Genomic DNA, 13,876 nt, shown 5'->3' on the forward strand with positions numbered 1-13,876 from the left:
GCTGTGGTTCACAACTGTGATGGCCATGCCCAGAGGACAGCATTTCTTAGCATGCCAAGTCTCCATCCCGTGGTACGTTTAACCTGCTCTTCCATGATGTTCTGCGGGGCACAGAGGTAGCGGTATTTGTGTCCTGTGTGGCTACTGTGAGAGACGGACTTCCTAAGAAAGCGCCCACAACCTCGAAGAGTGGTTTGTGCTCTTCTCTGTGCACCAGACCTTACAGTGGGAGCCACTGCGATTCATTTGGGAAATGCAAACGGTATAGCTAAAGTCCAGCACGGCAGGGACCAAGTGGCAGCGCTCGGTTGTTCAGTGGAGCCGAGGGCAAAGCAATGATCGGAGACAGCCTGACTCATTTGACTCTGGCTAATTCATCATGGTGTCCCCAGAAGGGAGTAGGAAGTCTGCCACATTTTCATCCCATCTATATGCGCTCATGAATAGAGGCTCCCTTGACTCACAGCAAAAGAGAGCCATGGCCCCTCAGCAATTCCAGGCCTTGGATTGGATCCCAGACCTAGAGCTTCTTGAATGAAGAGAAGGCCAGGCACTGCTGAGGAAGGGCCAAGTTGCTACATTACCAACAGGTTTTACTGTTAATCTTTCTCCCATCCTTCCCCTAGGGGACCTCAGCCTTGTACATTGGGGAGGGCGTTGGATCCCGGCACAATAATCAAACCTTTGGGGCCTCATTGGATATTAGCTACTTTGCACTGATGTTGATTCTGCAAGATCCCAAACAGCATTGTGGTCCTTCAATTGAAGTAGAGACTTATGGAGGTCAGGTGATGAATAGTGTGTTAGTCAAGGGCTGACTTTGTTGGGACCCCGGATTCATCCTCTGGTTATTGTGGTAGTTTGAATGTAATTGGCCCCCATAACCTCATAGGGCGTGTCACTATTAGGAGGTGTGGCTTTTTTGGAGTGGGTAGGACCTTCTTGGAGGAAGTGTGTCACTATGGGGGCAGGCTTTGAGGTTTCCTATGCTCAGGATGCTACCCAGGGAGTCAGCTGACTTCCTGTTGCCTGCAGGATGTAGGACTCTCAGCTCTAGCTCATCAGCTGGCGCACGGCCATGCTCTCCATCCTGATGATGATGGATGGAAACTCTGAAACTGTAAGTGAGCCACCCTCAATGGAATGTTCTCTTTAAAAGAGTTGCCGTGGTTGTGGTGTCTATGGTGTCTATTTACAGCAATAGAAACCCTAACTAAGACAGCTATTTTCCCAGTTCCGAACGTATAACTGGAATAGATGTATGTGAGAATTAGCAACATCCCCACACTGGTTCCATGACCTGTGCAGTAAAAGCTCTTGCAGGGAGTTGGAGATAGTGTAGGCTAAACTAAGCCATTTCAGCTACCTCTTCCTGGGGACTGGTGAACCGAGAGCAACAGCTTGTTCCTTGGAGAGAGCAGAGATTAGTGTTCCATCAAGAACTTGAAGATGCATCGCATCTCCCTTAACTCTTGCATTTTACCTGTGGAGAAGGTTATTGCAAGCACAACCATGCAATGACTCTGTTGTCCCTGCTGAGGGTTCTCTGCTAGAGAAGGTTAATGCACTCTTGATGTGCAGCTGTTCATCTGGTCAATGGCTTTTCCCGCAAGTGTGTTCCAAAGGACCGTTAGAGGCAACTTGTTTTCATCTGTCCAGTCCAGTAATACAATTCCATCTCTGGGCTGTATTAACTCTCCAGCCCTGAGCCATAATTTAGCTCATAGGAATCTTGGTCACCTGTCTCTTCCACAAAGTATTACACTGGTCCATTCCGTCGATGGCATATGCTAACTGGACCATCAGCAGGAGATATCAGCCACTTTGAACTTGGTAAAGCATTTGCATGTCAGGGCATGGGGAATAAAATCTAAGAGTTCCTATTAGACATTCTAAGAGGCCAAGGGTATAGGACATGTAGAGATAACCCTTCTATGGTTGCACCTGTCCCCTTCCACTACCAAGAAAGATATGCTTCGTTGGCCTGTGTGGACTATGGAGGCTCTGTTAATCCAGACCTTATTTCCTGAAGCACAATTAATAAAAACTCAGAGAAATTGGGGTTCAACCTGAAGACCCAAAAAGCAAAGCAGCCAGCCACTGGCTCTTACCTCAACCTCAGTACAAAAATGGCAATCCTGCCTCCAGGAGTCTCAGAGTGAGACTATGTCTGAGAGTTGTTTCCTCCTGTTTTGTAAACCTCTCTAGGGCTGGGATTAAAGGTATGTACCACCTGGTTTCTATGGCAAACCAGTGTGTCTACTGGGATTAAAGGTGTGTGTTACCACTACCTGGTCTGTAAGGCTGACCAGTGGGGCTGTTTTACTCTCTGATCTTCAGGCAAACTTTATTTATTAAATTACAAATGAAATGCCACTACAATTCCCAATGACTTGGCAAACTTCTGGTTTTAAGTGGGGCCTAGACTAGGTCCAGGATGCTATACACACTGGGCTGCTTCTTGGGTTATATGATCTAGCAAACCTGGAAGTACGCGAGTTCTGAGAGGTAGATTAAAAATGTTGTTTGGGGCCTTTGGCAGGCACCTATAGGTGAATTACAACAGAGACCCATGGATTTGAGTATCTGCATGATAATTCTCCCTTTGGGAGAGAGTTCTTGGTCCTTAATGGAAACTCAATACTTGCCCATTAGCCACCAACTTACCATGTATTCTGGTTAATTTTTTTTTTTTTTTGCCAACTTGACACACAATAGGAAGAGGAAATCTTCATTAAGGAAATGTTTCCATCAGAGTAACTAGCAGGCAACTCTGTGGACTATTTTCTTGATTAATGATTGATGTGGAGGCTCCATCATCTTTGGGTGGTACCATATCTGGGTAGGTGATTCAGGGTTGGGTAATCCAGGATCAGTAAGCCATGAGGGGATAAACCAGTAGGCAGCATTCCTTCATGACTTCTGCATCAGTTCCTGCCTCTAGGCTCCTGCCTTGATCCTATCTTGACTTTTCTCAAGGATGGACCGTGGCACGGAAGTATAAGTCAACTGAATCCATCCACACCCGAGTTACTTTTGGCCAGAATGTTTTATCACAGAAGTAGGAAGCAAACTAGAACATCATGTGACCCAAATGGTCCACCACGAGCTAGGTATGACCTGACCCGTCAAGCCAGTAAGTGAGGTGTACACATTAGCAACCGTGAGAATGCAAGTGGTACAAACCTAACTGGGCCTGAACAGATCCTGAAGGCACGAGAAAGTTCCATGAAGAAGTGGCCCAAATGCCCATTAGTGGCCCTGCTACAAAGCCTTCCCTCCAGCAGCACACACCTATGGCCTCGTGGTGTCAGGTGACAGAAAGAGAAGACAATGTCTTACAGATAGTTCCGTATGTTTGCAAACACTGTCAGGAGAGCGGACACTTGTGGCACAATAGCCCTCTTTGGGGACATCTCAAAGGGCATTGGTGAAGGTAACTATTCACAGAACTTGAGGCAGTTTACATTGTGTTTGAAAAGAAAAAACCCGCCCAGGTGGGTGACCACATACCGACTCACAGACTGTAGCTAGTGGTTTTCCTCAATGGTCAGGGGCTTAGAAGGAGCATGACTGGAAATGTGGCTAAAATTCTTCCAGGGGGGCAAGGGACAAGGATGTTTGTATCTCCTGTGCAGGCAGAGGTGACCTCAGAACGGCTTGCTCCATCTCAGGTCTGCCAGGACATGGAGGGATGGATCAGTTTCTCTCGCTTGGGATTGGTTTGTATTGCAGATGATCACGGAGGAACTTCAACATAAAAATCGATTCCTTGCCAAATGTATACAAGAAAACTCTAAAAAAAAAAAAAAACGGCAGCAGTAACAACCTGCTTTTTTGTGGGGGAGGGGAAGAGATGACATCAACAGAGAGAAACCTTTGTAACTGAGTGAGTGGGAGGGCCTGCCATGCTGACAGTCTTCTCGCCTCCTCATCGACGGCTCAGTGCCCCTGTGAACAACGTATCCGTGGTGAAGGGATGAACAGTGTCCACTCAGCAACCTGGCTTCCACTCTCCAAGGCTGACCCGGTGACAGCTCCTCAGCAGAGGGCCACACTGGGTCGCACCATTCTCTGGGTTAGCCGATCAGTGACCAGGTGGCAGGATGACTGTGTTGGACCATTTCTTCACAGATAGAGCAACACGTTGACCTTACTGGAGTTGATACTTCCTTTGACTATGAATTTGCCTTTTGTGCATGCAATGCTTCTCCCCACAGTACCATTGTGGACTTACAGAATGCCTTACCCACAGTCATGGTCATCCACAAAGCGTTGCTTCCGACCAGGGAGCTCACCTCACAGACAGAAACAAGTGACAGTAGACCCACACTCAGTTCACTGACCTCAGCATGTCCCCCACTATACCGAAGCATCTAGCTTGATAGAACAGTGGAATGGACTTTAAAACTCATAGGCACAGCACCAATCAGGCGTCAACAGCCTGAAAGGCTGAGGTGGAATCCCCCAGGAGGCAAGTATACTGTCCATCAAGGTCTGGTACGTAGGACTGCTTCTCCCACGGCTAGGCGTCAAGAAGTAAAAACTGGCAGACTCGCTCCTGACGACCCAGTAGCTAAGTTTTCACTTCCCATTTCAGCAGTTTTATGCTTTCCTGGCTCAGATTCTTCTTTCTGAAGTGGAGGGAGTGGTTCTGCCAGGAGATGCCACACCAGCGTTCTCCACACTTCTAGGGTCATGTGCCCAACTCCCTACAGGGTTTCTCCAAATCCCTTCAAATGGTCATCTAGCCATTCAGTCAGCTTCTACTCAGAGGGAGGCTATCCTGTTATTTTCTCAGCTTCATCTGAATGGGACACAGTTGGGAACTGAGGCCCACAGAAGTTTACACTGCATGCGTTTCTTACCGGCTCCAGGAGAAGGTGAGACACGGGACTGGGGATGTTGCTGACCCTCCTATAGCTTGGGGCAGTGCATCCCTTCCCACTCCTCCCTCCCCTGATAGGCCATAGGGCCAAGCACCATTGAAATTCCAGTCCCAAATCTCAGCCAGGCCCTGAACATATGTTTCATCCTGAAAGGAAACAATGGGGCCTCTGAGCTTAATTAAGACCCCACAAAAAGCCCTTGGCTGGGCAAGCCTCATTCTCTGCATCAGATGCTTTCTCCCTCACCCCACCCCCACCCTTCTGTTTCTGCCTCTTCTTCCCAGAGAGGGCAGATGAAAAGCTGGCTTTGCCACCTCCTGGCCTTTCTGTCCTCACAACATGATCTCTGTGGATGTGACATGCAGCTCTCACTCTAAGGGAACTAAGAGACTTCATCCTGAGTCACTCTGAATGGCTGCAGCTTGGGGACATGGATTCGGGTTGTCCCAAAGAAAATGCTGTAAACTTTCATAGTTATAGAACAAAAGCAACAACAAAGTCATAAATCAAGAAATTTCCCAAATACGTTAGCATCGGGGGTTACTGTAAAGCAAGGCAATCTCTGTTCTAGGTTTCAAAGAGAGCTATGGCATTCTTAGCTTTTGGGTGGGTAGGAGCAAGTGGCCTTGATAAATATTCCTAAAGGTTTTACCTGATACACACAAGGATGTTAGGGCAGACATAGAGATGGGCAATGAGTACCTATTAAGGGGGACTAAAGATTGCCCAAGATAATTTGGCTCTGGCTCTGTAACATTCCAACTCCCCACAATCCCAAAGTTCTAACGACTCAATCAAGCTGGTAGAGTCTAACATAGACATAACATTTTTTTTTTCCCCTGGGAACTTGAGTTCACATCTCTGTCCTTTCTTTTGAGTCCTGGAGTAGCAAAGGGGTTCATCCTAGTTCAGGGGGGCCAGTCGGGCCTCTCTACAGAAGCAAGCAGCCAATGAGGGCCTGTCGAATTTCCTGGCCCTCAGTCACAACGGCTCTGGAACTCTGGTGAGGATGGAGGGTGAGGGTTAGTCCAAGCCCCAGTCTAAGGGCTGCACTGACTGTAGGAAGTAGCCTCATCTCTGGGAGTTGCACCCTGGGGTCAATCGGCAGGGCCATCCTCCATAGACAAGCATCATGTCAGTCAGATCTAAATAATTCCTTAGTGAGGCTCTTTTCCTGGGAGAATCTAGTTCACGGTACCATTCCCACCAAAAAGTGTGTGACAACATGTTATATTCCATGTGAATTTTTTTTGTTATTTTTGAGACAGGGTTTCACTATGTAACCTTGGCTATTCTGAAACTCACCCTATATAGAAGGCTGGCCTCGAACTCACTGAGCTCCTCTTGCTTCTTCTGCCTCCCAAGTGCTGGGATTAAAGGTGTGTGCCACTTCACCAAGCTACGTGGAAAATATTAAAGTATCTCTAAATCAGGCTGGTAAGATGTTGCCGTGGGCCAAGGGGCTTGCTGCCAAGCCTGATAATCGAAGTTCCACCCCAGGTACCACATGGTGGAAGGAGAGAACCACCTCCTCCTATCCTCTCACCTTCACATATGCCTATGGCATGATGTATGTACACACACACATATGCATGCGCGTGCACACACACATGTGCGCACACACACACCATAAATAAATAAATATTTTAGGATAAATATTTTAAATAAATAAAATAATAAAATCATGATGGCCAGGGTATGCTTCACAGAAAGACCCTATCTTTAGTTAAAAACAAGTGTCTTGATTAGTAGGTCAAAAGGAATTCCTGATTTTACTATGGTCTCTACCCCCTCAGTGCTGTATAGGCAAATTCTGAACCATTGAACTACATTAGTATTACCAATATCAATATATCAATGTTCCAAAATTAGTGTAGTTCAATGTAATAAAAGTTTATCAATCATATTCTCTATTTTTGTTTGTTTGTTTTTTGAGACAGGGTTCCTCTGTGTAGCTTTGGAGCCTGTCCTAGAACTCACTCTGTAGACCAGGGTGTCCTCGAACTCACAGAGATCCACCTGCCTCTGTTTCCCGAGTGCTGAGATTAACAGTGTGCGCCACCACCGCCCGGCTGTCAGTCATTTCCTTTACAGTTGACACTAATAATGTGTTAAAAAAAAACTCTGAAGTCACACAAATTACAGATATGCCTTTGTCTTACATAATTAGTTCTACAACACATGTGGAATAAGAGACCTAGCTGTCACAGCTACTTGCTAATAAAATGATTCTAGCCAGGCATGGTAGCGCAAATGGTAGAACACATTCAGGGAGGCAGAAACAGGCAGATCTCTGAGTTCTAAGCCAGTCTGGTCTACATAGCAAGTTCCAGGTCAAACAGTGCTACCTTGTCTAAAAGAAGAAAGGTGGGGGGAAAGGAGGTGCTCTTACTTTTCTATACTTCCACTTATCATAAATCTCAATTTTTAGATTTGTTCCGATGCTATTACCCATTGCCATCTTGTGAGTCGGGAGCCTCAACCACAATGTCTTAGTTACTGTAACTCTTAAGATCTGTATCCAGCAAGATGGGGTAATGCGCTTTCCCCAGTTCTATTAAATACAACAAACAGCTGAACATCAAGTGTAAAACAAAACAAGACCAGGACCCCTGTGACCCCGGGAATGGTAACCCTTGACAGAGGGTCCCTCTGCGGTCTTGGGTAAAAGTCATCAGGCTTTCTGCTCCTCCCAGCCAGAAGGCTAGGAAAGGGTCCTTAGCAGGACAGAACTCTTAGATGGTAGCCGCTCTCAAGCCAAACAACATGGGAAGAGCCAAGGTCTGTGATGAGGTGCTCTCTCGGCTTAGATTTCCACCCTGGGAGGCTGCAATACTCTCAGCATTTCTACCAGAATAGTGTCAGAGGGACGCCAGGGAGTGGTTCCAGGGATCCAACTCAGGTCATCAGGCTCGGAAGCAAGTGATTACTGGCTTCTCCATCCCCCTGTCCTGTCTGTCCGTCTCCTTTCTTTCCCCCCCTCTCTCTTCCCTTCCCCCCCCCAGATTGTCTAGTCTTCCTTTCTCCTTCTCCATCTAGACTCACTGTGAGGCCAACAATAAATCTGATTCTCCCTCCCCAAACACCCCTGGGGGAAGTTTGATGCAAGTCGGTAAAGCCTGCCCTGTGATGCAGGCCTCTTCATCCCCAAGGGGCTTGGAGCTCTTGGAGGGTGGGGCTGAGTCCTCCTCAAGGAGCATTGCAGATCACCTGGGCATATTTGAGACCTGTGGGCTCAGCTTGTGCCTATGTCTCTTCTCCATCCGGGGTCCTGGGCTTCTCTTCCCTTTCCTCCACCCCATCATGTATTCCTCCACACTCCCTGACTACTCCCCATCTCAATCCCTTCTCAGCCCCCTCATCTCTCTGCTAGAGTCCTCCGTCCCCTTTCAAGCTGCTCCTCCTTTCCTCCTCCTTCCTCCTCCCGGTTCCGCAGCTGCAGTCCCTCCAGCAGCCGGCAGAGGGGACGCTGTGCCGGACCTCGCCCCTGCGGCGTGCGCTTCCTGTGAGATCAGGTGGGAGGAAGCGGCCGCCCGTGGACGCCAAGGCTCGCGAACCGTGCGCGCAGGTGGGTGTTCGCGCCGGGTCCGGGTCCGGATCCCTCCCCACCGCTGCGGGGACAGGAGCCACGCCTGGCCGAGATACTGCGGCGGCGCAGGTGGTCCAGCCTGCGGGATGACAAAGCACGAGACGCCGCGCGCGGGACCGCGATGCTGCGGGTCCCGCCGCGCCCCTCCCCGGGCCCAGCCTGCTTCAGGGTCCCTGCTGGTGGAGAGTCCAGATGAGCACCGGGGCGCTCCTCGGTTGACAGTGCCCGGCCCACTGTCACCCTTGGGGGCTGCAGAGCTGGGCTTCCCCAGAGCCGCAGCCGCAGCTCGTACCCCGTGGGGTGGGAGCATTGGGCCTTGTCCTTTAGCAGAGGGGCACTGGTCCTCCCTGGAGGCGAGGGGCAGTAGGGTCCGTGCCATCTGCAGCGGAAGCCCGCCCTTCCATGTCTTCTGCCAACTGGGAGGAGACCTAAGGGTAGATCCTTAGAGCTTACTCTTTTGGCGGTCCCTGGGAACTGCACCCTAACCCCCTCAATTTATTTTTCTTTTTAGCATTCAAAGTACTTCCCTTCCGCCCTGTTTCTTTCGTTGAGGCAGGGTTTCACTTAGCCGAAGCTAGCCCCAAACGTCAGTCTGCCCTTTAACCTCTGATCATCCCGCCTCCGCCTCCTGTAGTTCTAGCAGTGGTGGATGGATTACAGGTGCGCGGCCACTCTAAGCCCCTGGGACACTCTCTCCCCTTCTTCCCTCCCTTTCTTCCTGCCCCCCACATCCTTCTCACAGGCACTTGCTAAGGGTGGCTGCCCGTGTGACCACCACTGAAAAACATTTCTTCTCAGCTGTTCTGCCACAGGCCCTTTGAGGTCAGGGGAAAGGGTTCCCTAGACAGAGCTCAGTCAGGGCAACTGCTGAGGGGACCTCAGAGGTAACACCCGCTGGCTGGCTATGCCTTCATTGCAGGTCCAGGCCTGCAGGAAGTCCCAGCTCCCAGGAGGATGGTGAGGATCTTGGCCAATGGGGAGATTGTCCAAGATGACGACCCCCGGGTGAGGAACACCACCCAACAGAGGAGTAGCAGTCCTCGGCAGGTAGGCATCCATTCTGAGGGGAAGGGTAGCTGCAGGCCCCAGCTCCCACAAGTGTCTCAAGCTGGCTTCTCACCTACAGCAGTGATTCTCAACTTTCCCAGATGCTGCAACACTCATGTTGTGGTGACCCCAACCATAAAATTATGTTGCTACTTCATAACTTCATTTTGCTACCGTTATGAATTATAATGTAATTATCTGTGGGTTTGGTTTTTTTTTTGTTTTTGTTTTTTTTTGTTTTTGTTTTTGTTTTTCGAGACAGGGTTTCTCTGCGGCTTTGGAGCCTGTCCTGGAACTAGCTCTGTAGACTAGGCTGGTCTCGAACTCACAGAGATCCGCCTGCCTCTGCCTCCCGAGTGCTAGGATTAAAGGCGTGCGCCACCAACGCCCGGCTTATCTGTGGGTTTTGATGGGCTTAGGTGACCCCTGAGAAAGAGTCTTTGACTCTCAAAGGGGTCACGATCCACCACTAGACTGATATTCCACAGAGGGCCTAGCAGGTTAAGAATCCCGACTTATGTCTGGCTCCTGCCTCCTGGGGAGGGAGACTTCTCCAGGCCTCAAGCCTACAAGCTCGCTCTCTTTGGGGTGGGATTTGCAAACCCCACTGGAGCCAGCCTCTCTCAAAAAGTTTGGATGCAGAAAAGCTGGATAATAGCGATGAATGATTGACTTCAGAATATTTTACAGAAAGGATGTCAGCCTAAAAGGTGTCCTCTGGGCGCACATCATTCCTCTTCTTTTGGTCCTGGCCTCCTTGTCCAGGGCCAGATGACAGGAAGGTGATGGGAACACAGGCTGCAATTTTTAAAAAATATTTATTTATTTACTTATTTATTATGTATACAATATTCTGTCTGTGTGTATGCCTACAGGCCAGAAAAGGGCACCAGACCCCATTACAGATGGTTGTGAGCCATCATGTGGTTGCTGGGAATTGAACTCAGGACCTTTGGAAGAGCAGGCAATGCTCTTAACTGCTGAGCCATCTCTCCAGCCCTAGGCTGCAATTCTTTATGCTCTGAGATCCTGTGACTTGGTTGTTCCTAGGGAGGAAGCACTGTTGTAGAACGGCCAAGGGGGAGGGCGGGCCCATCCCGAGTCTCCTGGCTGGGGGCGGGGCCCATCCCGAGACTACTGGCTGGGGGCGGGGCCCATTCCGGGTCTCCTGGCTGGGGGCGGGGGCCCATCCCCCAGTCTCCTGGCTGGAGCTTCAGTTCCAAGAGAGCTTCCTCTGGATTCATTTGTCTGTCTTCATCTTCCAGGGCTTTCTCAACAGAGGTCATGGTGGACCTCCAGGGGGCCCTGGACCCCGCCAGCAGCAGGCTGGTGCCAGGCTAGGTGCCGCCCAGTCTCCCTTCAATGACCTGAACCGGCAGCTGGTGAACATGGGCTTCCCGCAGTGGCATCTCGGGAACCACGTGGTGGAGCCCGTGACCTCCATTCTCTTGCTTTTCCTGCTCATGATGCTCGGGGTTCGTGGCCTCCTGCTGGTGGGCCTGGTCTACCTGGTGTCCCACCTGAGCCAGCGGTGACCTCTGAGGGTCTCAGGAGGGCGGGAGTGCTCATTAGGAGGGCTGGGCTTTGGTGTGAGACGGGTGATGGAGGAGGGAGCATGGGAGTGCTCGGAAGTATGATTCGAGTTAGGACCACGGGTGTGGATTTCCCCACTGTGTGAAATAGGAGACAGAAGGACTCCGGACCAGCATCGCCAAAAATACAGAGTCCTCTGGTTTTCCTGGAAGGCTTTTAGGGGCATAGGGCCTCCGCTAAGAACCACAAGCCCAGGGTAAGACAGGCTTAGTATGTTGTAGTCTCCCCCCACCAGGAGCAGAACTGGAGCTCAGAGCAGCTAGGAATTGTCCATGTTTTTATAGCATTCCTTTGTTCTAATGGTGTCTTTTTATTGGAGACTCTTATTTATTACGAAGAGTATTGGCGTTCTGTTCATTGTGGCATTTTTCTTTCTTTTGGGGGGTGGTGGTTTTGAGACAAGGTCTTAACTTGCTGGCCTGGAATCCTATGTAGATCAGGCTGGCCTTGAACTCACCGAGCTCCTCTTGCCTCTGTCTTCCAAGTTCTGGGACTAAAGGCATGCGATACCCTGCCCAGTTATTGTGATATTTTCAATAAACAAATTTGAGTCTATTTAAAGAAGCTGCTGAGTGACTCAGAGTCGCATGGTCTGGAAGACTGAAGGGGTGGTGGGGATGGGTGGTTTGGGGAGGAGGTGGCAGAGAGGGGCCTTTAACCTTGGTGATTGCCAGGGTTTTCTCAGCAGGATGGGAAGCTGGGAGATGAGGCACAGGCCTGGACCCCTTGTTTAGTGCTCAAGGTCAGCTTTTGGGGAGCGATCCTTTAACCAGAATGACTGGGAAGACATTAGGAGTCAAAGAATGGGGTGCACTGCATGTCTGGGGTCTCCTGCTCAGGGGTTCTCCCCAGGGGCTGCTTAGTTTTCTCCAGCTACCAGAGGCTCTCAGAAACACATAGGGAACTATCCTAAGCGGGTGTCGGGTTGAGGTAGACCTCTTTTCTTGAGAGAAGAGGCCTTGGGTTTGGCTCTTGAACTCCTTTTAGGGGGCAGGGGGTTGAGACAGGGTTTCTCTGTGTAACTCTAACTGTCCTGGCAATTGCTCTATAGTCCAGGCTGGTCTTGAGCTCAGAGATCCACTGGCCTCTGCCTCCCAAGTGAATCCTGAAGACCTTTGGAAACCTCACCCTCTCAGGTCCCTGGGGGTGGCTGTATGGAGAACAGGGCAGAGATGGCTCCATTCTCTTCTCTTGAGCCTGCTCTCCTCGGAACAGCCTCCCTTGGTCCCTGTGTCCACTGCTCCACTGGGACTGGAAGCCTTGTGTCAGGGCAGAGTTCCTTCACCAAAGATTTTCTGAGTCATAGGCATGAGGGGAGGGGACTTAGGGGCATTCTTGGTGGAGGAGGGGTGCAGCTGCTGGCTGCTTGGGGTCTTCACAGTGCTGTCTCCTGTCCTGGCAGGTGTCTGGCTCAACTCCTCAGCCACTGCAGCCTCCCTGTCCCACATCCCGGTCGGTCCCCTGAGCCAACTTGTTTCTCTGGGGCTTTGGGTCCACTTCCAGATCTGTGGTGGGACTTGTTCCATACAGGAAATGCCTTTTGGGATGTGGATTAGAGTCCTTGTGTAACACGGTGGAGCTTTACGGTTGGAAAGGGCCTTTGTCGGAACGTAGCCTCCCTTTCTAGAATTCAGTTCTCTTTCTCAGAGTGCACACCTGGGCAGGAGAATTCAATGCCTCATTGAAGACAAGCGAGCAGACTTTGAGGTCCAGATGAAGGCCCCAGAGGCAGCAGGCGACCCTCACTTCCAGGTGGGACGCGGGAGGTCAGAGGAACTGGCAGCAGCTGCAGACTGACTACAGGGAGGTCACAGGGCAGAGGGTATTAGGGGCTGGAGGTGCCCTGGCTGTGTCCTTGGGCTCTAGGCTTGTTAACTCTGTTCAGCTTTGCTTCTCCAGCCATGCATCTGAAGAGCTAAGACGACCCAACTCTGACCCAAGCACAGGGACCCTGCCCCTTGAAGGGTGGGTTGTGTGGTCCAGGGCCTACATAGAGCCCAGGTTGGCCTTGAGTGTGCGGTGTAGCAGGGATTATAGGCATGGGATGACATACAGGGCTCATTGATTGATGAGTGATTGATTGGTGTTTTTGGTGGTTCTGGTGATTAGGTCTGGGGCCTTGCACATGCTAGGCAGACTCTGATGCTGAGCTACACCCACAGTCCTCTTCATTGACTTTTCATAAGTTGTCCATGCTGGCTTTGAACTCACTCTGTAGCCCAGGCCGGCCTTGAACTTGTGAGCCACCTACCTCAGCCTCTCAAGGACCTAGGATTGCAAGCATCCACCACCAGGCCCAGTTTCTTAGAATTTAAGCCAATATAAACAAGCACAACTATTTGATTTTTTTTTTTTTTGCCATAGCAAGTTAAACACATTTCCAGACTGTAGTTCTTTTCCTGAACATCTGTCTCAGGCACATTTTGTAGTAAAGAACTTAATTCCATACGATTTTGGCCCGGGGTGAGTTGTCACTCTCTTTTGGCCTCCACAGTATTTGTTCCTGGAGAACTATCCCCCATAGACTCCAAAAGGAGCCCTAACCCTAAGCTGGGTATAGGTCACAGCGGAAATGCCTTTGAGGCTTGTAGCTCAGTGAAGGATTTAAACTTAGTCCTGGCTTCTAATCTTCACAAACTTTCTGGAAACATCTCCCATGTCCCAGCAAAAGCTGAGGCAAACAGCCTGCAAAACCATCCTCAGGGCTATTTGTCCCATAATCAGCTAAGAGGCTGCAATCTCTTCTTTACCAGTAGGG

At 50.1% G+C, this 13,876-nt stretch overlaps 1 protein-coding gene across 1 annotated transcript; it reads left to right on the forward strand.

The window, feature by feature from the left end:
- The first annotated feature begins 8,359 nt into the window (after window positions 1-8,359).
- Fam241b (family with sequence similarity 241 member B) lies at window positions 8,360-11,675 on the forward strand. Its single transcript, XM_075978863.1, has 3 exons — window positions 8,360-8,457; window positions 9,398-9,525; window positions 10,791-11,675. Exons 2-3 carry the CDS (start codon window positions 9,433-9,435, stop codon window positions 11,058-11,060), a joined length of 363 nt encoding a protein of 120 aa, XP_075834978.1. The 5' UTR covers window positions 8,360-8,457; window positions 9,398-9,432; the 3' UTR covers window positions 11,061-11,675.
- The last annotated feature ends 2,201 nt before the right edge of the window (window positions 11,676-13,876 follow it).

Source organism: Microtus pennsylvanicus, chromosome 7 (genome assembly GCF_037038515.1).
Source record: "Microtus pennsylvanicus isolate mMicPen1 chromosome 7, mMicPen1.hap1, whole genome shotgun sequence".
NCBI classification, from domain to species: domain Eukaryota; kingdom Metazoa; phylum Chordata; class Mammalia; order Rodentia; family Cricetidae; genus Microtus; species Microtus pennsylvanicus.